Genomic DNA, 26,144 nt, shown 5'->3' with positions numbered 1-26,144 from the left:
GTATCAAAGTGAAATCCCTCTTCTGTGAAGTATATCCACTGTTTTAGTAAATTAAGACTGTGGCATCTTTGTGGAAAAAAGTAAAAGATTTGGTTTGGCCTGACTGAAAAAAACTATGGCGCTTTTGTCACTCCAAATGATTAGTTACAATAGCATCAGCATATTTTGAAAGGAAAATAATTTTGGCTTGGCTTCATCAGACTTACAATTCCCTGACGTTGCCAAGCCAACACAATTCAATGTACTGTATGTGGGCGTTTATTAAGCTATTTTTTGTTTCTAGAATACTTGTAACATATGGGTATTTGTCTATAATTATCAAAATTGACTCAATTTCATATACTATATCACTAGCTGAGAATAAAATGTTTTCCACATCGCACCTAGGGAATTCTTATGAAATACAATATAACATCTCTTGCAGGTTTTGTATTAAATTGTGTTTCACAAGTTTTATAAGAGTATTTTTTCAAATGAAGGATGTCATAACCTTATTAACACATCCCCTTGTTGAATTTCTACGTATTATTACCACCTTATTATATAAGTGAACATCTTAACAAAATGCAGACGGCTCATTTAAATTGTAATCATTTAAAGGTGAGTGCGTTACATTTCATAAGTTGCTGTCATTATTTTTCACATGTGAGTAAGCTAAAATAAAACAGCCAAAAATGAACAAATATGGGTGTCTACAGTGTGGTGTAGAAATCCTCATGTTCTTAACTTTTTACTTTTTTTCCCATTTTTATGCAGAAACAAAAAATATTAAAGATAACTTTTGGATAAACATATACAATTGCTATAGCATTACAATTGTTTGTTTCTTGCAACATGATATCATGTGGGCTAGTGAATTTGGGTTCACACTGCAATACTGTTAGTAACAGGGTTGTTCCTGTATTGCTGCTCTTGATTAGTCTAGACATTTCTATCAGCTTTACATGAGTTCAAGAATGACTGGTTTAAGCTAAGAATAGGTTAAGAATGACTTAAGCTGTCAGAAAGCTAAATTAGCATGAAATTGTTAAATCAATATCAACAAAAAAATCCTCAAAGAATTAATGAGCTATTTTACAATTTTGAACAGATCACACAAATGGTATTATACAAATGCCAAAAATCAGTTTATTGAGTTCATTGAGGAAGAATGTTGACAGAGATAGAGTTTATGGTCCATGAGGCAATGCTAAAACATTTCTTCTAAAGTTCTGAAATGAACAAAGAAACAAAAAGTACAATTTAGTTGCATCAGTTTAGTTGGCCAGTTTTGTACGCGAAGTTCAACCTTCAAGCTGAATACATGATATGAAATCTGTCACTACCCATTGTTTTGATCACATGCAAAGCACACCCTACGAATAAAATGAATTTGTTCCAATACTGTTTTTTCACAAAGCAAAAAAGATCACATCTTACCTCAAACGTTCATTTTTCCATCCTTCTTTGTTCCTCTTCCAATGTTCCCTCATTTTGTAGACAATACATACCGTGCACTACTTAAAATACATTTGACTTTAAATGCTTTGGTTCACAATCAAGCTGCAGCTCATTGCCAAACAAAGTTAGGACAACAACACATCTGCCATGCAAACTACTGTATATACTCTGAATCTCGATCCCTTAAAGAATCACAGACATTACTGTGGTCCTTTTTCTACCTTGCCAGATAATCGTAGCAAAGCTAAGTCAAAATCCTATCACCGTAGTTTGCAATCTGATCCTGTTTATAATTTGTAATACCACAGTTGTAAGGTGAAGCAGCCTTGTAATCCAGCTGGAGAGTACTGAAAGAGTTATCATTCCTGCTCCTTGCAGAGACAGACCCAGTGTCTGATGCAGTCAGCTTTGTGACCATATGGAGCTAAGAATCCGTATACAATTACAGATAAAGTGAATTGCTCTCATAGTGCAGGGTGGTCTCCTCTTTAGGTGTTAATACACACCTTTACTGAATCTGCCATTCCTGCATGCACAGTATATGGCTGTGTATATCATTTAATAGCAAGCAAATGCAGTCTGTCTGTGTAACTAAGTCACTAGTGTCACAGCTGCATTACAAAGAACCAAAGCAATGCGAATAAACAATTAATGGGTATTCCGTAAAATTACCATAATAAATATAATGTGGTTTCGATATTGTTGCTGTTTTTCAGGTTTATTACTCTGTAGTCTTGTACTTTTTTCACCAATAATAAACTATGAATGATCATAGCAGTTTCCTGAATTCCCTCTGAATTCTGAAGGCTTTTAGTGAGAGTACATGGTGAAACATACACTTGCGTTGTATAACCCAATTTCCATTTACAATTGAGGACCACAGTGCTCCAAAATGACTTAGCTATAGTACAAACTGCAAAGTTCAGTCTGCACACTGCTGAAACACGGAGCCTGTAGGTGCATTTCCCTCCCTCAAACATTTTTGAAAAGAGTGGTAATTTGATGAATGATTCACTAATGTGGTTTTGCAAAAATAAGCCAGGAAAAAGAACTTGGCTGATTTCACAGCCGGACTTAAATATTCTGCTTATATAAATTCCAGACCTTGTCAATGGCTATTATACTGTACACTCTCTGTCATTGCATCTGTTGGTCTCTATAATCAATGATGGCTTGGTTGTGCAAGAGCTGTGTTTCGGGTTAAAGGTTTCATCCAAGGAGCAAGGCCTGACAGCTGAGAATGTAATTTGATTTTCTGTTCATCACTTTCACTCTCCAGGGCTCTCTGACAGCTAGCCTGAAGAAAACTACAGGAAAAATATTTTTGAGTAATGGAAAGCTAGGCATTAGCTTTGACACTTTATTAAATTACCTGTCTCTCCCCCACAATGTCTCTATTTCCTGGAAATAAACCACACTGTAAGACTAAACGCTAGACAAAAGAATGTTACAAGGAGTAGTTAAATGTAATATATAGTACAGTGATTTCAAAGTGGTTGTACATTTTTCACTCTATGGCAGAATATACTGTTATTTAAAGCCTGAAATGTAATTGCACACAAATAATAAGAATAAGTATTAGTGACTATCTTGTGTGAAGAATTAAAACTATGACCACTAAAACTACTAGACTTGACAGGTTAAAATAAGAGCTATAATATACTATTTTTCTTTTTTACATAATTATTTTGAGAGCTGCTAAATCCCAGTTTATGAGTATTGGAACTATCAGCATGTGTTGCATTTCGAATCCTTCTCACGAGATTTGGACAATTCTGATGTTCCTGCTGACATGGTAGCAGAGTTATGCTCAGTTGCTAAAAAAACAAACATAACTGAACACAAAATTTTCCTGAGTGTCAGCAAACAAAAGCATTTCTTCAAGGGTTTATATCCTTACTTGCACAGTATTATGCCCTCTGGAACTTTACAAAGCAGCAACAAAAACATTCTTGTCATTAAAGGCACCAGAGCCCTTTCAATCACTGCTACAAGTAGAATTTAGATTACAAGATGAGAGCACCTCCAGATGCGTACAAGGTTTTTCTTCTCAGAAGCATGCATCACCTTTTACTATATGTCCCAGTGTTGATCCGGGAAGCAGCGCAATGAATAGAGACAAAAACTGGAAAACGAGATGAGAAATTATGACACCAGGGAGGGAAGTGCAACTCTGCACATTCAGCAAGCATACCTACATTCTTGACAATTGTACTTAGTCAAGAAACAATGCTATAACATCATAACTGTCATCTTTTTTGACACATTGTGAACCAAACTGCAAAATACTTAAACTTTTCCACGTTTCTTAAAAATGTGCTAGAAATTGGATACACATTGATAAAACCTAACGGATAAAAACATTGATAAGATCGTAACGGATTCACCTGTTCTCTTCAGTTCATTCAAGATCACGACAAGTTGTGCACACAAAATGTACTGTGCCGAGTCTGAGTATACCACATAAGGGACAGGAAGGTCCTGCTTAATTTGTATTTGGAAGCACTCCCCATCAATAAAGGGGTTAATCTGTACATTCCAAGTGTCCAACAATCCTACTTTTCGGGCAGATGCTTGGCATCATTTTATCACATTCTTTTTTGTTTCCTCCTCGGTTTACATCATTTTTGTTAAACAAATGAACTTTGCACAACAACACTTACTGTACTCTGAAGGGAAGTTGCACACTCTTTCTTTTAGTCTGTTCCTGGTGAGCTCCTGCTCTACCACTCTAGCCCTGCAGGACATCTGAATCTTAAAATACAAGCAGAATGGATGAGCAATAGGAATGCTGTCCAGTCTTCAATTGAAATGTATATGAAAAGATTTATTTAGCTTCTGGGAAGCTTTCATTTTATTCCTGGATTGAAGAAAGTGTTCTCATACATTCATGCCAGAATCATGAAAAAATAAGCACACGTTCTTCCACAGCCAAAAGTCAGCTGTAGAAAAACTCAATGACAATGACTCAAGTTGCCACAAAATGACTCGCAAATGACCTCTGTACCAAGGCTTTGTTAAACTTCCCCTGCCATTCTTCTGTCTGGTCATCCCAACTGTAGGGATCCTATAGGAAAACACTATTGATAGTGTGAATAATGCCACGCTTTGTTGACCTACACTCTGAATGGGTTATCAAAGAGGTTGAAATATCAGCAGCCATACTGAAAACACTTTTTTTTTTAACTGGTGAATGAACCCAAAATGGCAAATCATATACTGTACAGATCATTTTGTACAGAAATCATGTGATAAACTTGCTTTAGATTTTAGCAATATTCCAAATGCAAATTTTAATGCAAGGATGGCAGGCCTTTCCTGATGAGGCATTTCCTACATTCATTTAATTTTCTCATCATGATAAATAAGATTGGATCAAGCTGTACTGACAGTCAAGGTCAGAACAAAGCCTGGGGGAAATGCGGATTCATCTGACAGACCTGCTGAAAGGAGAACTGGAAGTTGCCAAAGGTTACAGCATCTAACAGTTTCAATGCTTCACGACAGAGAAATCAAACACTTGCTCTTCTGCCCGCCATTACACACCCTCAAGGTCCTTGTGTTGTTGTTTTTTTTTTTAAAAGCTGTTTATTACAAACAACAGATAAAACATACGAGACACCTGAAGAAAAACTAAATTCTAGGGAATCCCAAGTACTTGGATGTACTCTTTATACTGTACACATACAAAAAAAAAATGAAATAATTTATAAAATTAAGTAATGGTATAAGCAGAATATTAAAAAAGAAGAAAAGCATTAAAACTACTGTATAAGGTATAAATAAAAATGCAAACAAAAGAATCGCGAATTTAAGAGTTTCTAATCAAACAGAAAATGTTTAAAATGTTATATTATTCCAAGAACACATTTTCCTTCACATGGAATGAAATCTAACTTTAAAATGTTCTGATTCTAATGCAATAAATAGCTTCAATGGCCTGCTTGGTCCTTTTAAATCTTTCCCATTACTTTTCACCTGATTTAACCATCATGCAGATTAATTTACAGAGCTTAAATTAAAAAAAAACAGTTTAAAAATAAACTGTAGCTTCAAAACACTGAACACAACTTTATGAAATGGAGCACATCTTTGAGTAGTTAAAATTGTTTATTACATCTATTTTATAGCTAACAAAACAATGTAATAAGGTACTGTATAGATACATTGTTACATTACACTGGGTACAATAACAGGCTCAATTATTAATAATAGTATTAATTTTATACTCTGGTAGAAGGACCAAGAAGAGACATGGGTTTAAAATAGTTATGTACTGCAGCACTAGACTATAACAAGTCACACTGTGAATTATGATGAGACTATAATAAAAGGAGTTATATTACACAAACAAGAACATTGCACAAATAATTGTTTTAGAAAAGGCACATGCACCCATGACTATCTTTTCTGTTGCAGATACAAATGAAGAAGAAAACCAGTGTATATATAAAGGGAGAAGGTCGAAACAACATCTACACAAGATTACAAACCTGTAAGTGGAAATAAACTCATGGTACAACAATGGCAACCATCATGTAAATTTACCGATATCCGTAGAAGTTTCACATTTTTACCAACCACTTTACTTTGTGTGATTTATTTTGTCCTATGGGTACATTCCATTTTCTGTGCTCTTTACTGTACTGGACCCTGCAAGTAACCCAGGGTATACTATAGTAAATGTAACCTAGAAACTTGAAACATTTCCACCTGGAGTTGCATTTCATGAATTAAATCAGACAACATGTAGAAAAAAGACATTCATCAGAAAGGCTAAGAGCACAAAGAACTTGACACAGTAGACAAAGGAACACTTTCATGTGTATTCTGAGGAATGTCGAAGGTAGGCAGACCCAGCATTGTGAGAAAATACAATAGATAGCAGCAGTTAAAAAATTCATCTTCCGACCACAGGAGTACACGACAGAAATGACTGTCAACCCACAGATCGTAATAACATTACAAACAGGCTACCTACTATTTGAACTCCAGCAACAACAGATTCACACTGTACAGCTCACACACACATCCTTGAGAATGTTATGGAAAGCATTTTGCACAGTCTGCCAAAGGTTTAAATAACCTTGTAACAGAACTATTAAGATAACATTCCACCCTCTTTAGGTTACTTTAATAACCCCCAACCGAAAACCAGTTTTAAGTTGAAAAGGAATGAAATGATCTTATCTTCCATCTGCCTCCTAAACTATTCTTTAAAACACCCAGAGACTGTAAAAGTGTAAACCTTCTTATTTAGGTGTGAGTATACCCTAATAAGAAAACTTGTATCGTGGTCTGTTAAAAGGCCAAAGGAAATTAAGCAAACAACAAACAAAAAACATGGCATAAGGGATGAAAAATGAAGACACAAATGAAACACTGTTTAGAGGATTATCTTATTTTTCATGTGAAGTTAAAATCTAAATACACGACACGACTGAAGAAAATATGCTGGAGAAGACTGTTGGAACAACGCTCATTTTTTGGCTTGTTTAAAACACAGAACAAAAGGGCTCCATTTTCACAATGAAACTTGCATATATTCCAGTTAGTTGTTTCTGTCTAAACAAGTTAGACAATGTAGAGAAATGTAGAAACGGATAGTTTCGAATTTTTAAGAAATACATAAATATCTGCCCTTCTTAATTTTCCACTTTTACAGCTCATCAACTGATACAAATTGATTAACCAATTTTAGCCTATATAGCTTCGGTCTTATTTGTCCACTTCCCCAGCATGATTTGGGTTGGTACAGGCTCCCAAATTCACTCTGGACAGGTAGGACTATATGTATGAGTATACACAATTTTTGGACTACAAATAAAAAAGCACCCTGTATTTCTGGAGTACAAATAAGGAAGCACACACAGGTTTTGAGCGAAACCTCAAAAGTATACACGACCACAAGCAAGGCGGAAAAATAAATATGAATTTTGTTCCGCTACCTGGTGAAAATCGGCAGTTTTGTTGAAAAAACACAAGCTTAGAAAATGTACCAGTTTGGGATATCATTAACACCTGCTACAGGTTAAAGCCTACAACCCCCTTCCCAAATAAAACATCAAATATTAAAAAAGCATCTTTATTTTTTCCAGTCTCCATAGTGATTTTTTGTTCCAAAATTTTAAAACGGTGTATCACTAAGTAAAAGTGACAATGTAAAGCATTGATTGGTAACAAGAAACATTTGATAACTGGATTCACAAATGCACAGAAATGTGACTTCATCCAATGCAGATTTATATGAAAGAGCCTTAAAGAGAACTTTGGTGCTTGTATAAGACAGAAACACACCAGCTTCCAAACAGAAGCAGATCTAACCAAAGGCATGCTTAAGAAACTATACATCTCAATACATAAAGAAGCAATCCAATTCTAAGAAATTAATTCTGGCTATATCTGTACTGCTCTGAACAGGAACAGCAAAGGTAGTTTAGATACTGTATATTCACAGTGATTATTAATGTTTCCCTTAAAAATATACCTTTTACAAAATCTGGGAATGCATTCTTTGTTTTCTTTAAAAATTGCAAAACCAGTTCAAATTATGCCACAGAATTTCAAGAGAAAAATATTTTTTGGTAAAAAACTTTCATGGATTTGTCATTTGTAAAACTTTTAATATGATACTTCTACTTGTCTATATAACAACCAAACAATCTAATACACAGTGAGGAATTTTGATTTGTTTCATGTTACAATGTAAAAAAAAAGTGTAAAAAAGACTACTTCATAAATTATATTGCTTTACTGTACAAATATTGCACAGTGCTTTTCTCTAACCCCACATTCATCAGTCACTTCTCAGGCATTTTATGATCATAATCACAGTTATCAATATTAAGGCTTAGTAAAACAATAAAAAACACCTGTACTGTGCAAAGTTATAGCTATTTATAGGTTTAAAAACATCAAGAGCTACATAAAATATTTAATACAAAACATCTATTTTTTTCAGCTTACACCTTCTGGTTAATAGATGTAATGTTCTAAAATATGGCTTGGTAAGCAGGAGATCATTTAGCAGGCTCTCTGTATTATACATTTCTGCTTCAGGGGGAGTGTTTTCTGCAGTGGAGTTCTAATAAAAAGAATTACATTCATATCATCTTCTGTAAGAGAGGCACAACTTCTAAGGTAAAGGAAATCATCGCTATGAAACTGAACTTAAAAAAAAAAAACATTAAGTGTGCAACAGGTGCAAACCTTGTAAAAGATTAGGTATCCCAAAACGGAAGTGATCAATTTTAAAAAGAGGGGTGAAGGGCTGGTGTGCGAGAGTAGAGTCTGAACCGCTGTAAGAACAGAACCTCTTTTTATCACTACATAGAATGACACTGTTTAGCCAAGGCCAACAGAGACAATGGAACAGCTGGAGTGAGAAAACGAAGCCCGAGGTAACGGAATGTGACAACGAAAGCTCTGCTATCTTCTACAGGCCCAGAAAGGGTTGACGGCAGTTGCTCAGATGACTGAAATAAAGAAGAGAGGCAAGTGCTCCACAGGAAAACCGATCGCTTCTGCTGGGATACAAATCCTTTGCTCGGAGTGCAAGTTCCCTGCTCGAGACTTGAAATAATGCTGCTGAGCAAAGCAGGCGAAGCTCAACATCGGACAGCTTCTCAAGAACCTTTGCTTTCGTTTCAGAGTCTTGAGAGAAGCTCGTCGCTTGTGTAGCTTGAGAGATGTCCCTCCATGGCCATTGGGAGGGCAGGTATTATGACAAGGTCGTTCCTAAGATAATAGCTAGAATGAGGAGGGCCACAGCTACACATATAGCTAAAATAAACTGTTTCTGTAAAAAGAAAGAAAGGGATATGAGAAATTCAGCATACTTATTAAAAGTACTATGCAAGCATTACCACTGAACTTGTGTCATATTGAAGGCTCAGTTGAGCTCAAGGGCAAACTGCATACAGCAAGCAATACACTCATTATAGTCCAAAATCACACAAACAAGGAAAAATAGGGGCCATAAAACTCGCAGGGAACCAAACACATGCTGATGTTTTAAAATTGTTTTGCTTATGCTTTTTAAAAACATTAAATATAGAGAATATTTCATCAAAGCCAACTGGCAAACCCTGTAATAAATGCCAACTAAGCTTGAATCGTGACATTCTCTAGGTAACATATTCTAGAACATTAACATTAAATTACAAGAATCTCACACTATGGGCATAACTACTCTCGGGCTCTATAATTCATTGCGGGCTGAACACAAATAGAGCTTATGGACCAGTTGCAAACAGAGAGGAAGGGCACAGGAGACACAAAAGGCAAGACTTTAGCTGCAATGTTTTAGGGTTTTATTATTGTTAGGTTTTTGCTTAGAAGCTGCATTTAACAAGATTCTCAAAAGGGCATCGCACACAGTGCAGTGTTAGACGGCACACGATAACGTAAACAAATGTAATGTTATAGTCTAGATCTAGTGATTAACATGTTATAAAGCTGAAGTTATTATGAAATGCTCTAGTAATTCTAATGCTAAACTTCAGGTGACTATTCTTCTTCTGTCATATGCAAGATGAAAAGCATTGAGTATTTTAAAAAAAGAGTACACAGCAATGAAAATGATACAAGCAGTGGTGTTTTGATAGTTACCTAGTGCAGCGAGCAAGAGGGACCTATTTAAGTCCCAAAGACAGACCAACAATTAGTGCAATTATGCCGAGGAGAACCAGCACTGCTATGGCAATTATTAAATATTTCTGCCAAAAAGAAAAGCAAAATTGTTATACATGATACATAATGCATTCAATAGTACAGCACATACAATGTTATTACTACCTGCACAAGAGCAATGTAGTGTTAGACCAGCACATGTTAGTCACATTTATACATTAAACAGCAATAACAGTGATCAGATACTAAACTCAAGTTTACCATGCACATTTTTAGCACACCATTTTGCAATAATGTTTTATGGTGCTTTACAAAGATCTTTTAGTCTTTTATGCAGACCAATTAAAACTGGAGGAAAATCAAACTTTATGCACTGCCAGTTTAAGCTGTTTTTAACCGTGGGAGTTTCTGGTAAACACTGAGGACACATAACATGGGCACTTGTATTCCGCATTGATGTATTCAACAATAAATGGATTTCAATAAGCAGACACAATCATTTTAAGTTCTTACCCGTCGTGCTTTACTTTGGTACTTCACAGCTTTTTTAGTCTCTTCTTTGGCACGACCTACATATTCAGCTGCATTAGTTACATTTTTTTCTATGTTGTTTATCATTTCCCCCTTAAAAGAGAAACAAGAAGCGTGTATTACCACATTTCCTGAAGCTAGAAATGGACAACAATACAAAATGCTAAAATTACAACTCATTAGAGTAGATTTGTTGTAAATTCTTTGGAGTAAAAAAATATTTAGACTTATCTTATGCAATTAGTGGACAGATGATAATTATTTAACGGGAGGAAAAAAAAAAGACATAGGCACAGAATTGATCAAATGTGACGGCACATGTGTTCATCGATGCCAAAAATGGATGTCATGTACTGACAATCAGCCAAAGACAAAAGTAAGCAACAATAATGAAACAGAAATACGGCCATGACAACCCACTCTCGATCAATTACACTGAGTGAAAGATGTGAGATAAATGAAAGTCCATTTCCAGCATGCACATTTTCTTGGAATGTGAAATAGCAGCTGACACTGCTTTGAATGCGGCTTATGAAGACAAACCCAGAGAGATAAACTTCATTAAGTGAAGTCATAATTTAGCCTCCCTGAAGATCTTTCTATGAGTATTGTATGGATTCAACAAACCATATTTAAGTAGTCAAATTAAAACGCCTTATCACAACCTTAGGACTGAAGGAAAGGGAGACAATTTCTTTAATACACTAGGTATTAACATGTTTTGAATCATATTTAATCATAGCCAAAATGTTATTAGCTTCTGTCAGCTGCAACTTTTTTTTTTTTTTTTGAGAGGCTGGATAGATGCAAGCTCTACTGCTTAGCAATGGCATGCTGTAGGGCTCAATGTATGTGCATGGGCATCAGAAATGGTAGAATATCTTTACCTGTGGGCATTGCAGACCTGCCAGGTTTGAAGCACACAATTCAGAAAACACAAATCATTACAAAACTTTTTCGACGCTGCCTTCACTGCACCGTTGCCAGTACTACACATTGTAATACACCACTTAATGTGGCTGCATTACCGCAGAAGTCAAAATGACCTTTTAGGAACACAAACTTCAAGACCAACAGATTCCATAGTACGTTTTTAACCCCAAAATAAGCCATCGCAGGACAGTGCTCCCTCAGTCCTCTGCTAACATGCTCCAGCTCAATGTTATGACTGTGGCTGTGGCTTTCAGCTCTGGTATTAAGGGCTTGTTAAGAAACAAAATTAGTCAAACGTGGTCTTTGTAATTGACTTCTTTGTAAGAAGTTGATTACCGTAATACTATTCAATGGGAAACAATAACTCTGATAAGATTCCAAAGTAGTACCTGTGTCTCCACTATCATTGCCATGTCCGTAAATATCTCATGCAGTTCCCGAATGCTGCATTCCAGTTTCATGATGTCTTGGTGTCGGGATTCAATTTCATTTAAAGCCTGGCGAGTGATCTGGGAGTCTGATATGATCTGAAAATAAGTTAATGTGGCCTTTAATTAACATTTTAAATAAATTAGCATCAAACACAAATAATTTGTTGTTTTAAAATAAAATAATGGAGTCAGAAAGAATAGTCGGTTCTTCCATTTAATAAAGAAAGTGACAATTTAAGCTGTTATATACATAACATATATATCAATGTTATAGATATACACAAAACCACAAAATTGTGACTTTTCTTCACTCATTTCAGTATTTAAGATGTGACAAAAGCAAAAACAATTGAGGTTAAATATAAAAGAAAACATCCACCAGAGGGCGCTGCAAATTCTTTTAATTTGAACGAATACTAATAAAACAATTTAGTTTTTGGGACCCTAGTCAAAACCCAATGATAATCAGTTATCTGAAGTGGCACAACTTGAAAGAAACAAATGACAAAGTAATTAAAACAATACCTAATATTTTTTTAAAAAATATTATATTCCAATTACAGTATGAGTTTAAAATGTTTAATTTAAAAAAACGCATTTATAGCCAAGTACTGTAAATACATTTATGTGGGGGACTCACATCAGATGTAAAAATAGCAGGATTCCCACTTTCCAACATGTCTTCCAGTTCGTCACTTGTTGTAACTTTTCCAGCTAAATAAGATTTAAAAAAATTGATTTAACAAAGTCAATAACAGATCAATCTTCTGTTATATTCAACATAAATGAGAATTAGAAACTAAAATTATTTTGATGAGAGCAGTTAAATAACTACATTTATGATCACCTCTAGTAAGATAAATAATATAAATATCAAAAGAACTCTGACAGAACCATTACTTTCTTAGCCATTGAGAACAAAGTCAATCAAAGGGTATTCACATTTGAAAAAAATAAAACACATTTATCCAGATGCATCTAATTACGTTTGTCTTTGAACCTTTTACAAAGGATCCATAGGAGAAAAGTGAATTTAAAATTCTGAAAAACAGTCTGAGATGAGAGGATCATAACCTCTTCGATATCAGCTTGAAAGTAAGTTTGCTTTTCCATTCAAAAGCAAAGCTATCATTATACTGTATCAAACAACTGTTCCCACAGACTACCATCTGTGTGGGGTGATGTACTGAGACACAAGGGCTACCTCGTTCCACCTCAAGGGACCAGTTGTTGATTCAGCTGGGAGTGTTACAGGGAGCTGCTGTAGGATCCCGAGTTGCAATACGAACAGCAACAGAAAAAGGACGATCGTGCAGCTGTTTGCACGCAGCAAACTAAAGTGACAACCCTGAAGATCTCTTCTAAATACTGACTTTTGGCTTTTACCTGACAGAAAAGTTAAGCCCCTTTATGAATCCTTAATTACACCGGAGCAGGGCCTTCTCTCCTGAGGCCTCCTACGTGAAACTCAAGTCTTGCCCACTGGGGGAGGATTCACAACAAGCCACCTTTCCAGTCAGCCGGCTGAGCCGAGCACATGGCCTTCAGCTCCATCTCTGCTTGCTGTACAGTCTCTGGGAGGGAGACTGCTTTACCAGAGAAAACCAATTGTGCTCTGCAATGGAGAGCTGAAATTTCATCCGTCAGCAAAGTGCCCCGCATTGAATGTGGAGGGATTAGGTGTTTCTTTTGGCAACTCATGACACTCTACATGGTTTCACAAAAAGAAAACTACAGGACTGTGTGGCATATAACATAATATACATTACATAGTGCAGATAAATGAGTAACCAATGCATTAAATAAAAACTGCCACATTAAAAGAAATTAAGCTTCATCACTTACAGAAGTATTACTTTTTTGTACATTTAGATTTGAAGAAGTCACCTGGGTTAACCTGCTTGGCTTTTGAAGTTGGCTGGAATAGGGAACTTATACTGTGTTAAAGGAACACTATAAAACCACAAAGATTTCATTTCTGAGAGGATGTCTACAATAAGCTTGATATTTTAATGGCTAAAAAATGATGGTCAGTTTATCATATACAGTACTAAACACTAGTAACTGTTAAAGTCTCATAGAAAATATTTTGTCTGGTGTTTTGTCCGTTTATTATAAGTTATGCTTTACATTTTTTAAATACCAGCAGGGCGTATACATCATTGTAGCATTTACACTTTGCAGAACTAGTGCAATAATTCATCAGACAGCAGTATTCCTGGGCTTAGCCTGTTTCAGAGAGGGGACTGAAAACAAACCAGCTCAGTTTCTCACAGATTTGGGTTACTTGTGCTAAAACAAGAAAACACGGTAAAACAGCAGTCAACATTTTTACATCCCTCATCGCCATCTATTCAAATGAAGGTTTTACTGAATGTTTTTTTTCCACCATACTGTAAGGTGAAAGTCGACAAGTTAAAATGACTTCCTGAATCGGAGAAAGGCACACAAAGAGTCCCAGCTCTTCCTCTAATGACTAAGGGATGAGCTCAGAAACCCGTTGCAGAAGATTTGATATTGCCAAGCATGACAACACAGGGAGTCTCCGAGTTGTATTAAGCCTAGCGCTGATTAGAATACTTTAAGAAAAGTCTGTTACTAAGGTTTTTCCAAATTGAACTTCATAAGACACTTTTATTTTACTTTGCCCCACAGTTGTTTCGAGCAATTACAATTTTTCTGCTGACTTCAAATGTAATATTGTTGTAAGAAATCAATCTTTTTTTTCGGCCTCAGACAGTGGTCTCCCAGAAACAAGAGGGAGCAGCACAGAAGAGAGCACACTCCTGCGCAATGAGATAAGCTTATTTGGGTTTGCTGAGCACTCGCAATCCCAGCTGTCTCACACACGGTTACCCTAGCAACATAAACACAGGTGTCTCCTGCTGCACATCGTCTTTCCCAGAGTTCAGCACAAAACGCACGTTTTACCATCTGTAGACGAGTTGACATTCTTGAACTTCTCAATTGAAATATTCACTCATCTATCACTATCACTTACTAAATGCTATAAAATCCGAACAATACATAAAATATCCCCTTTTCGAATCATTAAAAATTATCTTCAAAGATGAGCTATCTTCAGTCAATTTACAAGAATGCAGATGCAAGTGGCAAGCTGCATGGTCTCAAAAGAGATTATGATTGCGAGTTATAATTTCAAGAGCTTCCCGTCAAATGTGAAATTATTCACATACACCTGTAGCATGTTCTCCCACAGTGCTCACATGAATCTCCACTCACTTATCTCCAGCTGTCTCTGTATTCGCCCTTTACTTCTCTCCCGAAATGATACTTGAGTATCGTTGTATTGTGTCATGACCTCCACAAACTTCCGGGATAATATGGTGTGCTGCAGGTAAAAACAAAACACATTGTCATGGCTGACGAATAACGGTTTAGTATTTCAAACTGAAGAAAAACAAAACAGTTTTCATGGGTTGCAATACAGTCCGAGATACACTTATAATATTTTAGAAAGTATAAAGCTATCAAAAGCCTATTTAAAAGTATATAGCTTTTAATGTAATTTGGATTTGAAATTGCACTGATTATATTTACACTCTAACACACTTATTGCTTTAAAAAAAATAAATGTACTGACAACCAAAACAAGTTCCCACATTCGCTACAACCCCACTTTAAAATAAAACAGGGTACAGAGGTACTTTATGAAAGAGAATGAAATGTGTGGTTTCATTTTCTAACCTGGGTTTTCTGTATCCTGTAGTTCACTGATGATCGGTTTGCATTATCATCCTGGTCTAGGTTTTGTTCCATTGCTGTTGAATTAAAACAAACGAGTCTTGAGAGAGGAAAAGCAACACATTTAAAATATTCTAACATTTTAATTTTAAAATGTAACATTGTTTGATCATCAGAAAATATCCTAGATATCAGAGTTTAGTGTGAAAAATTGTTTGCAGAGAGAGACTATACATATATGAACACCGGACCTCGATTAAAGTCAAGGCACAAATAATTGGTATCGAGGGAAAAAAAAACACCATTTAATGGTTTGTGCTGGTTTACAAAAGTCATCAATATATTCGCTGAATACTCCAATAGTTTGAAAATAAACAGAGATTTAGATGACATCAAGCAGTTTAACAGTGACAAACAAACAGCATTTGTGTACCCCATAGGACAAGTTTCAGTTTCAGGTATTTGCATATCAAATTCAGACTGCTGTGTACACAAAGCTCTCTGTATCCACCTTCTCTAGTTTTAAATGGTAAAATGTCTTAACTCACATTTTAACCTGGCTCGAACAGCATTGGCATTTTTCTTGATTTCGATGGTAAGCTGCTCAAGTTCTTCTTTAGTCTCTGGAGAAACAAGAAAACAAATAATAAACAAAAGTAAAATCATTGAACTTGCTCTATTGGTCATAGATTTAGACGGATCAGTTTAAAAACTCTAGCAATTTCAGTGCTATTTGCCCCATGCAAAATACATGTGAACTTCTAATAAACGGTCCTGGAAACTATAAAAGAACAGTTTTTGATCTTGTCTTTCTGAATAGGACAAGAATTTTTTTTTTTTTGTGATGCTCTCTACAAAAATCAACATTATCAATCAGGTCTTGTGTTTAGCATGACGTTTATTTTTAGGTGCTTAAAGAAAATACGGTAGATTACACAAAAGGAAATCTGTTTCCCTGCAGCAAGTCCCAATAGAGAAGATGACAAAAAAATGGTAACCTACTCAAGAGTGGTGCATAAAAGCTACCTTTATTCAACAATCAATCAGCTCAGCTATCAATGATGGAAACGTATTACTACATTTCTAAGAATAAAAATAATAATTCCTTATACTCATATAGTGCTTTTCTGGACACTCCACTCAAAGTGCTTTACAGGGAATTGAAATTAACCTCCAAAACCACCACTGTGCAGCAAACACATAGATAATGTAATGGGAGCCGAAGTGTGCCAGGATGCTCACCACACATTAGCTATTAACGGGGAGGAGAACAAAGTGATGAAGCAAATTCATAAATGGGGATTATTAGGAGGCCATGATTGGTAAAGGCCAGGGGGACATTTGGTCAAGACACCGATAACACCCCTGCTCCTTTTGAAAATCCCCATGGAGACATGAAGAGTCAGGATCAGTACCCCTTGCAGGGCGTCCATGTAGAAGAACTGACACAAAACAGCGTGTTTCCAGCCTGTAAAGTTTAACAGCCTCAGGTGAGAAACCATATAATTTCTTACGCTTGGCACCGAGAATCCTTCAATCAGACCAACGCTTTAAACCAAGGCACTGACAATGCGGCATTCACAGGCCATTCAGCTAAATGGGTCCTGCTTTCCGATCAAAACGCCAAAGAAGGAATGAAGGGGCGTACGACGAGGGGAAGAAATAAATGCCATTCTATTAACACAGCACTAATCTAGCGAGGGCTGCTGTACCTTGCAGGAAAATGTCTTAAGGAAAATTTCTGAAGGCTCTCAATGTTCACAGATCAAGTTGCCACTCAAATCACGAACAGATACAAAAAGAATCAGGGACAAGATGGATAACAAATGAATGAATACAATTCTGCAAATAAATACTTGCCACCTTTTAATTTAACTCATTGACTGTCCTTAAAATTAAATAAAAAGAGCAAATACTAAAAATTCAAATCAGAGGTGGGTGACACTTAGTAATACTGTATTCATCAAGATATTAGATGTTACACATATTATATGTATATATCATGGTACTGTAATATTATTATAACTGAGTTATGGTGCAGAGGATGGTTATTGATAAAAGCCAGATCTTACCCTAGACGTTCAGGACAGGATATATATTGCTCTTTATAAGGAAAGCAAAATTAATCTGGCAAACTACAGTTTTCTTTCAGCATCATACCATTTCTAGAATGAAATACCATTCCAAGAGAAATATTAGAATTATTTGAGGACAGCATTACAAAAGGAAAGAAATATATTTGATCTATTTCAGTATTCTAGCTTCCAATCAAACACTCAAGGCCATCCTCATGCTTAGGACCCAATACAACTACAAAAGAGAAATTATATCTAAAGCAGATGGAAAAGTGTATCTTATCTATTGGCTCGCAAACAAGTCATTCAAAGAGAAGAATTTTACAAGTGTAATATGCTACAAAAAGCATCTCGGAAGGCTACAAATTCCTAAGGTCTTAATTCAAGCAAGAACTGGAATGTCTAAGAAAAATTCTGTAGTAATCAAAGATTTAAGAATATACACAGATTTCAATATAAAACGTAAAAATGTTACAACTGTAACAAAGCAATACCCCCGTGACCAGTACCCCTGATGCATGATGTACACTTTAAAGTAGTATGCTCTGATCAGCATGTTCTGAAAGACATGAACCACAACTACCAACTTGTGATTCTCCAAGAGTCACACCACGAGCTTTATTTTTAGAACACACATTGGAAGTCCTGCTTTCGTGCCCCAGGTTTTATCAGGAATGATTTACATCTCATCTCTTTTTTGTTAAAGTCTGCTGTTCCATTCTCCTGTATAGCCCGAACTGCAGCTCTTGGTAAACAATTAGCATTTCTTTTTCACTTCCCTTTCAAAAGTGTTAACAATTAATCCCCCATTGCTATAAAAATGCAGTCAAAAAAGAAATTTTGTTTCTACTTCTTGATTTCATGCCTGAATTCTGGGATGTTGTGAACACAATAGATTTCAAAAACACATTTTTACATATCAACGGAATCAGGTTTACTTAAGAAATTGTGCTGTTGATTCATCCACTTTTTTGGAACTCAAAAACTCCTGTTATTAGCCCTAAAAGACACACATTTTCAAGATAAAGTTGAAAAAGACCAGGCCAAATCTATGAACCCTCAAATAAAAAATTTCTTCTATACAATTCCAAGAATGACAACAAAAATCAGATTTAGACAATTTTCAATTTCAGGATTCACAATTTGCTCAAGAGCACTGTGGGGAAGAAAACAAAGGCTCATTTGAGCTGGATATTCTGCCTAACAAAAGCAACCAGAAAAGGAAGAAAGAACGTCATCTGACATTTTATAAGGTAAATAATATGTCCAAGCTGTGCCTGAGGAAATGAGGCACTCATTGAAGCACGACAATAAGCATGCGAGCAGAGGTTAAGGTCCAGTCTGTGATTTCTGTCTGTCTTCGTTTCTGAATTACACACCAATGCAGAAAGAAGCTCTAAAAGCCAGTTCATTTTAAATGTTACTGAAGATAGCTCAGAAAAAAAAATCCCATCGATCAAACACAAAGTTTATAGTGTGGAGATTTCTGTTTCAGAACTGGATTGCAAAAAGGTAATGATGCTATTATTTATTATTTATATATTTTTTAAAATAAATACAATCTCTATTGTTGGCAGTTTTAACAGTAGGCCAGAATGTATTTTTTTCATACATAATTTCTATATTGTTTCTGGCACAACTCCTATTGTCAGTGCTTTTAGATATTACTGGAACTCTAACAGAGGCCTGATGCTCCTTCTAGCCACCCTGGAAGAATCTTTTAAATGCCAGGTTTCCTATGCAGGCTTCCGAACTTCCCATCTAATTTGCATTTTGACAGATACAATATTTCCTGAAGGAGGACAATGCTACACAGGAAATAAGAACTTCTTGTTTTCTTTGCCAGACAGCTGCCTTCAAAACCACCACTCTCAATACTACAGCTAAATTTAGCTCTGTTGTCACTTTTGTCAATGGCAAGTATACAAACTAATTTAAGGAAATTTTCTGAAGGCTCTCAATGTTCACAGATCAAGTTGCCACTCAAATCATGAACAGATACAAAAAGAATCAGGGACAAGATGGATTACAAATTAATAAATACAATTCTGCAAATAAATACTTGCCACCTTTTAATTTAACTCTTTGACTGTCCTTCAAATCAAATAAAAAAGAGCAAATACTAAAAATTCAAATCAGAGGTGCGTGACACTTAGTAATACTGTATTCATCAAGATATTAGATGTTACACATATTATATGTATATATCATGGTACTGTAATATTATTATAACTGAGTTATGGTGCCGAGGATGGTTACTGATAAAAGCCAGATCTTACCCAGACGTTCAGGACAGGATATATATTGCTCTTTATAAGGAAAGCAGAATTAATCTGGCAAACTACAGTTTTAAATTTAGCTCTGTTGTCACTTTTTTCAATGGCAAGTATACAAACTAATTTTAAACGGATACTGTATATCTGAAAACTAGATGAGTGTGTCCTAAAAACATAATTGACAATGTTTTCATGTATAACTCAAAGAAGCTTAATGTTAGAATAATAAGCTTCACGTTCGAGTAATGCAGTGAATTAACATTGGGCAATGTTTTCCATTAGATGCACTCCCTAAGAGTTTTTGTTCAACGGACAACGTGACATGCCAGAATCTAAATTGTCTATGTACTTTCCCATGGTGTCAGAGCAAGACAGGAACTGTGGTCTGGCTGTATATTTTGGTTATGAATACACCTGTGAAAAGGAAGACTGTTATGACAGGGGTGTGAAACAAGAGGCTCCAAAGATTTATCTACAGTTCTTGTTAACTCTATGAATGCCCTTTATGACAAAATATATTTAACTGAAAACTACCCACACATACAGCACCTTGACACAGTAGTAAACCTCAGCTTTTCACTTCAGAGAAATGACCGAACCTATGCATTTATCAAGCATGGATGACATTCTTTATGCTGATTACAAATTCATAAGTGAACACCAATTTAATAATGATGAACAGGCCAAAGGTGTAAAACCTTGGAGAAGTTTTTGTAAACAAAATGGAGAACTTCATTGTTGGGCTGTTTGAAGCTGGATCTCATATTCTACTTTCCTTGCATACCTTCCATGTTCTGCTCATCGCCTCTAAAATATAACACATTCTTTCCACTGTCCTCTGAGTAAATAAGAGCAGCAAAATCAGTACTTACTGTCCTCGGGATTGGGGGCAGACAGGATGATACTGTGTTTCTTCTTCACTTCTTCTACTTCATTGGAAATTTTATCTATAGTTGACCGAACCTCCTCGACCTTTAAAACATATCCACATGTCATTTAAATGACTGACAGAGAATCGCTTTGCTCCAGTATTCAACAAGATATTATGGGGAAAAAATGTCAAAAACACACCTTCTTAAAGAAGCTATCCATATGCGCATCTCTTTCAATGGCAACACTACATTCAGCATCTTCATATTTGCTGCTCTGGAAAAAAAGAAAAATGTTGATTAAAAGAGCTCGAAAAAAACTAACTTGAACACTCCCAATAAACTACAAAAGAAGAAATATGTTATAAAGTCAAACAAATAAAGCGTCCAATAAAGAACATTTTTAATCCTCATGCTCACCTATAAGGCTCTGCACGGCTTTGCACCTCAGTTGACAGTTGACTGAGCTACTGTCGCCCTACTCCCCACCTCGCAACCTTCACTCTTCTAATTCTGGTCTCCTATCTGTCCCTCAAGCCCGTCTACACTCTGTGGGTGATAGGCCTTCTCTTGTAATGCCCCAGAGCTCTGGAACTCTATCCCCAAGGATATCAGAGAGTCACCTTGTCTAAACCGTCAAATCTAGGCTCTTTAGAAGAGCCTTTACTTAACTGGTTCTGTTCTTTACCCCCCTGCTCCTACTGTATTCAGTACCCCCATCTACCATATCCTCTAACTGTGTATTGTCATCATGCATAACCTTTTTAGTTTTTGTCATTCTGTAAAGCGCTTTGAGAAGCCACCTTTAAGGGCACTATATAAAATAAAGTTTATTGTTTATGTTTTTTATTATTATAATAATTCAGTTCTGAACATTTGCTGTGACAGTAAATGCTGTTAAGAACAACTCATGTCAAGATGTTGAAATTAACAGGAGTATTAAAAATACAAATGTGACTTCCAAATAAACTATTTGGCCATCCAATGTTTCAGAAATGTTGTCTATTTTAAAGCAAATAGTCTGTTCAGGCCTGATGCAATAGGGGAAGTCACATTATTAAGTATAATTTGTTATCTGAGCAGAAAAGCAGAAATTCACCAGCTATGCAAGAATGAAACCTACTGCTGAATGACACGGCCTCACACTTGGAATTTTACTATGTACACACAATACAGCATAAAATGGAGCATATCTGGCTCTCTATAAATGCATGTGCCTCACAAAGTTCAATTGGGTAATATCTCCTGCTTCATGTTATAAAGAAATATAACATTTGTGACAACAGGCTAAGATGAAATAATGGGCTGTTTTGAAACTGGAAAAAGGATCTTGGAACTGAAGTGAAAGACAGAAGCTAAAGCCAAACTCTTATTTTGCAAAAACTGAGCACTAAATTTCAATCTGCCACTGTGTATAAAGTAAAAGAATTGTACATATGGTTTTAAAGTAAGAAATGGTAAAATATGCTTTATGGCATTTTTAAATAAGCATAAAAGTTTTCACATTTTATTCCTTATGGACTTCTTAAAACTATATTCCTTAATTAACTTTCACTTTGTTGTAAAAACCTTTTTGGATTCTACTTCCACATCATAGCTTTCTGTACTCCCTTTAAAGGTTATAGTGTGGTATTTCAAACAAACCTTCTCTGAAGAATTTCAGATATTCCTAACAAATGAACTACTTTACAAAATAACTAAAACTAAAATGTCAGAAATAGTGCTGTCAACCATGAGAGACTTGGGAAATCCAGTTTTCTTTTCAATAAACTGAATGAGAGACAAAGAATGAAATGGGAAATGTGGTCTGTAAATCCAACCTCAAAAACACATTTTAACCTTTTCATACAAAAATATTAGCTTTGATTCTCAACGATATAAGGCAAAATTAACTACAAATGAATGTTGTTTAATTATTCTTCAATACTTCCAATATAATCCAATGTCCTTTACTATTACCAGTCAAATCATTGACAGTAAAACTATACTTTGCTGTGACATCTTGTCAAAACTCTTCATCACTAAATAGTCTGGGCAGGTCACTTACCAGCTAATGTTGTTTGCAGTATTTTGCTGAACTGGTAGAAACAGAAACCTATTGTCAACAAAATAGCAACCTAGTTTCAGCAAAAGAGCACATTACATCTACTGTACCTTGTTGGTTTGTGTTTTGGGGTTTGGATTTCTTTTAGTTTAGTTTTTGCTGCGTTGTTGCTGCTACAGAACAAGTATTCTGGAAAGTGAAAAGTTTTGAAAAAATCCCAAAGCTGAATGTGATGAAAAAACAGACTTGGGTGTCTATATATGTACCTATGATCTCAATTCGTCATATGTCACACCTATGGGCTCATGTGTGGCTCACTCTGTTTTTCCTGAACATTTCTTAGTTATCAATTGTGACGCTTCTTTGAAGGTGCTATTCTTGCTGAAGAGGCTTATTTTTTTATCATAACACAGGATATACTGCACAGCAAGTTTGCTGTTAAGTGACATAAACTCACAGAGAGCAAAAGGCATACAATTCACTTCTTTTTTTTTTTGCAGAGAGACAACCAGATATTTTTCATCAGAACTTCTCAGAAATCTTGAGAAATCGTGGGGATTTTTTAAAATACTGATGGATATGTTGTCTGTTGCCAGCCAACAATATTACTTTTTTAAGTTTCAGAAGTACAGGCCAGAAACAGAGGCTCTGTTTGTTACTTGCATGCACAAATAGCACACACATCAGGAGTGCAAACCATGACCCCACTGTTGATTATGGTATCACACCATTCAGGCTGCCAGACTGTATCAGAGGCAAGCCATACTTTAATCACATACTGTACAAACATCACCACATCACACTGTCTTCCTTGAAACAATGGGCAAACCGGTATGCAAGCTTCAAACAGCTGTAGCATGTTGGCAAAAGTATCTTGGAGCATACTGTTGTACCACAGTGAAAACTGAGGGTTTTCTGATGGGTCCTAAACACCTGATAAGCAGAAGGAGACACCAGGCATGTTTTGGGTTTTTTTTCCCCCTAATGTTGTGCCTAGATAAACATATTTCAGTTGGGTCCTTGAGTACTGTACAAAATAGCGCAAGTCAAAATACAGTAAAAGTAGTCTTTAAGAAAATTAAGGTGGTTTATTTTCTTTTCTTCCCCAAGTTTTTTTTCAAAAATAAAATAATTTTACGTTAGTTTTTGGTATTGTAACGTTTAGGACGTGTGGATCGCACTCAATAAGTCCTTCCCAGCTTCAATAGCATACTATCTGTAGTCTTGCAGTCATACAGGCCTGTAACATGTCCATACTCGCTTAAGTGTATGTCTTACTTGAATAATAAAAGAGAGCAGTCTGAGAGAAATCTTTGCCTTAAGGTTAGATATTTTTTCAACTGTGACTAATTTTTCCATCCCCCCCCCATCAAGCAAAATATTTCTAGATGTACCATACCAATGTAATAGCAATTAAAATACTCCAGACACGATGAAAACAAACTCCCTATAAAAAAACACCTCTTCCAGTCCGATTTCCATCTCAATCCGTTCTATGGTACAGTGGTGTGCAGTATGAATGTAATGCCAGATGCTATGCAGGCACATTCAAAATGTAAAAGTCAAAGAGTTTGAAATCCAAGTTCCGGCGCTTTTAAAATAAAGCACCCCTTGTTCCTGAGAGCTCTTGCGAGTTCATATTTTTGCATAAAGGAAGCCTCAAGACTCACGCGGTCACAGGGTGCAAACACCCTGACCACTGGATTCTCCTCCTAACATTTCGGCACTATTAGAAAACATAAAATACGTAAAGGGGCGCTGCTTAGGAGAAAAGTAGAAAGTGTCTTCCTGCTAGCCTTGGCAGTTAAGACTGGGTGCAGTTTATTGACGGGGGGGGGGAGGTATACTTTTCACTTCTCTTTTGAGTGTGACGAACTGGTTTAATAGTCGATTTTATATCTTATGCAATTTCCTAGCGTTGCAACAGCAGGATCACCCACAAAGATCAGTCATTGTTTCGTGTTCATCACGCAGTCGACAGTCTCACCGTTGCCTAGAGAGACCTAATCGCAACCAGTGATTTGCGAGTTTTTATTTAGTCCATGCCTCACAGTTAGGACGACACGTAAGACTATGTAATAGCGACGGTGTACTTGTTTCATTAGATGTTTCACGCTCTGATCCAATCAAGATGCTTTGAGCACATAAACATGTTTACTGGCACCGTCAAGTAAGCGACACAACTAACCGTTACTACACACGAAAACTCACAAACCCACAGGCCTGTGTTATGTATACACAAAAACTTAATGAAAGAGGCACTCAATTTAACATTTAGGAAATGAAAAAAAATAAAACCCGTTTCCTTAATGACCCAAAACGTTCACAGCTAGACTCACAATTACATTAATTAGACAAATACGTGTATGCCTGTAGAAGACAACCCTCTGATTCAACAAGTAAATTCCCCAAACCCACTTTATACTTCATTTAACAACTAGGCCAAAGTAACTCGGTCGTTACACTGAAAAATAAGAAAAATAACGACCTTTTCTGAAACAAGATAACTAGATAAAACTAAGACGTGAAAATCTTAACCGTTCTAACGCTACATTTCTATCCATCTAACATATACCGTTACTTTTGATTTAAATGTTACAAATATTACATGTGATCGATGAAGTTTAACCCGCTATTTCGATCCGTAATAAAGTTACTTACGGCTGTCAGGTCGGCCAACCTGTCCCTCATCACACAACTGTTTCAGCACAAGTGACCAAAAACACACACATGTACACCCCCAGGGCACTGGCACCCAGGATCCCGAAAGGCGAAGGAAACGTCCAAAGCCAAGAACTACACGGCGATGTCTGTTATGTTTGGGTTTTTTTGTTTGTTTGTTTGACGCCGAAACCAAACTTCAAACCGCAACTTCTCCAGCGTTTCCTCAGGCGGCGTCTCTCAAACTCCTTTTAACTACAACTGCAGAAATCGCCTGGAAACGCCTCTGTGCGCGGGCACGATCGCGCACCCGCACGCACGCCTCCCCGGCTGCACGTTTGGGGAAACCGTATCCCTGCGAGACGGCACGAGCATCACTGGGGGGGACACCACAGCAATAAGACACATGATCAATAAATATTCGTCTCGTATGTATGACTCAGTCCTGACCTGCACGTTGTAATAACGGAGGTGATACGTGAGTTTGATTCATTTTTACATTTTTCGAGGTGAGTCGTGCTTTCTAACAATTACTACTTTTATTCGAC

At 36.2% G+C, this 26,144-nt stretch overlaps 1 protein-coding gene across 3 annotated transcripts; it reads right to left on the bottom strand.

Moving 5' to 3' along the window:
* Window positions 1-1,105: 1,105 nt before the first annotated feature.
* stx2b (syntaxin 2b) lies at window positions 1,106-25,900 on the bottom strand. 3 transcript variants are annotated; one of them, XM_088618710.1, is made up of 12 exons: window positions 25,597-25,900; window positions 21,094-21,168; window positions 20,895-20,994; window positions 16,220-16,294; window positions 15,675-15,748; window positions 15,210-15,318; window positions 12,607-12,680; window positions 11,925-12,062; window positions 10,585-10,695; window positions 4,104-4,194; window positions 3,508-3,565; window positions 1,106-2,747 (listed from the first exon to the last, which is right to left on the bottom strand). In XM_088618710.1, exons 1-12 carry the CDS (start codon window positions 25,624-25,626, stop codon window positions 2,603-2,605), a joined length of 1,080 nt encoding a protein of 359 aa, XP_088474836.1. In that variant the 5' UTR covers window positions 25,627-25,900; the 3' UTR covers window positions 1,106-2,602. The 3 variants fall into 3 exon arrangements, with proteins under 3 accessions (XP_088474836.1, XP_088474834.1, XP_088474835.1); XM_088618708.1 differs by lacking the exons at window positions 1,106-2,747; window positions 3,508-3,565; window positions 4,104-4,194 and adding exons at window positions 5,532-9,238; window positions 10,051-10,157 and having other exon boundaries at window positions 25,597-25,891; XM_088618709.1 differs by lacking the exons at window positions 1,106-2,747; window positions 3,508-3,565; window positions 4,104-4,194 and adding an exon at window positions 5,532-9,238 and having other exon boundaries at window positions 25,597-25,890.
* Between the last annotated feature and the right edge of the window lie 244 nt (window positions 25,901-26,144).

The sequence above is a fragment of the Lepisosteus platostomus genome, chromosome 24, assembly GCF_059453375.1.
Source record: "Lepisosteus platostomus isolate fLepPlt1 chromosome 24, fLepPlt1.hap1, whole genome shotgun sequence".
In the NCBI taxonomy this organism is placed as follows: domain Eukaryota; kingdom Metazoa; phylum Chordata; class Actinopteri; order Semionotiformes; family Lepisosteidae; genus Lepisosteus; species Lepisosteus platostomus.
The sequence above is the reverse complement of the archived record's forward strand: the minus strand, read 5'-3'. Positions and strand labels throughout refer to the sequence as shown.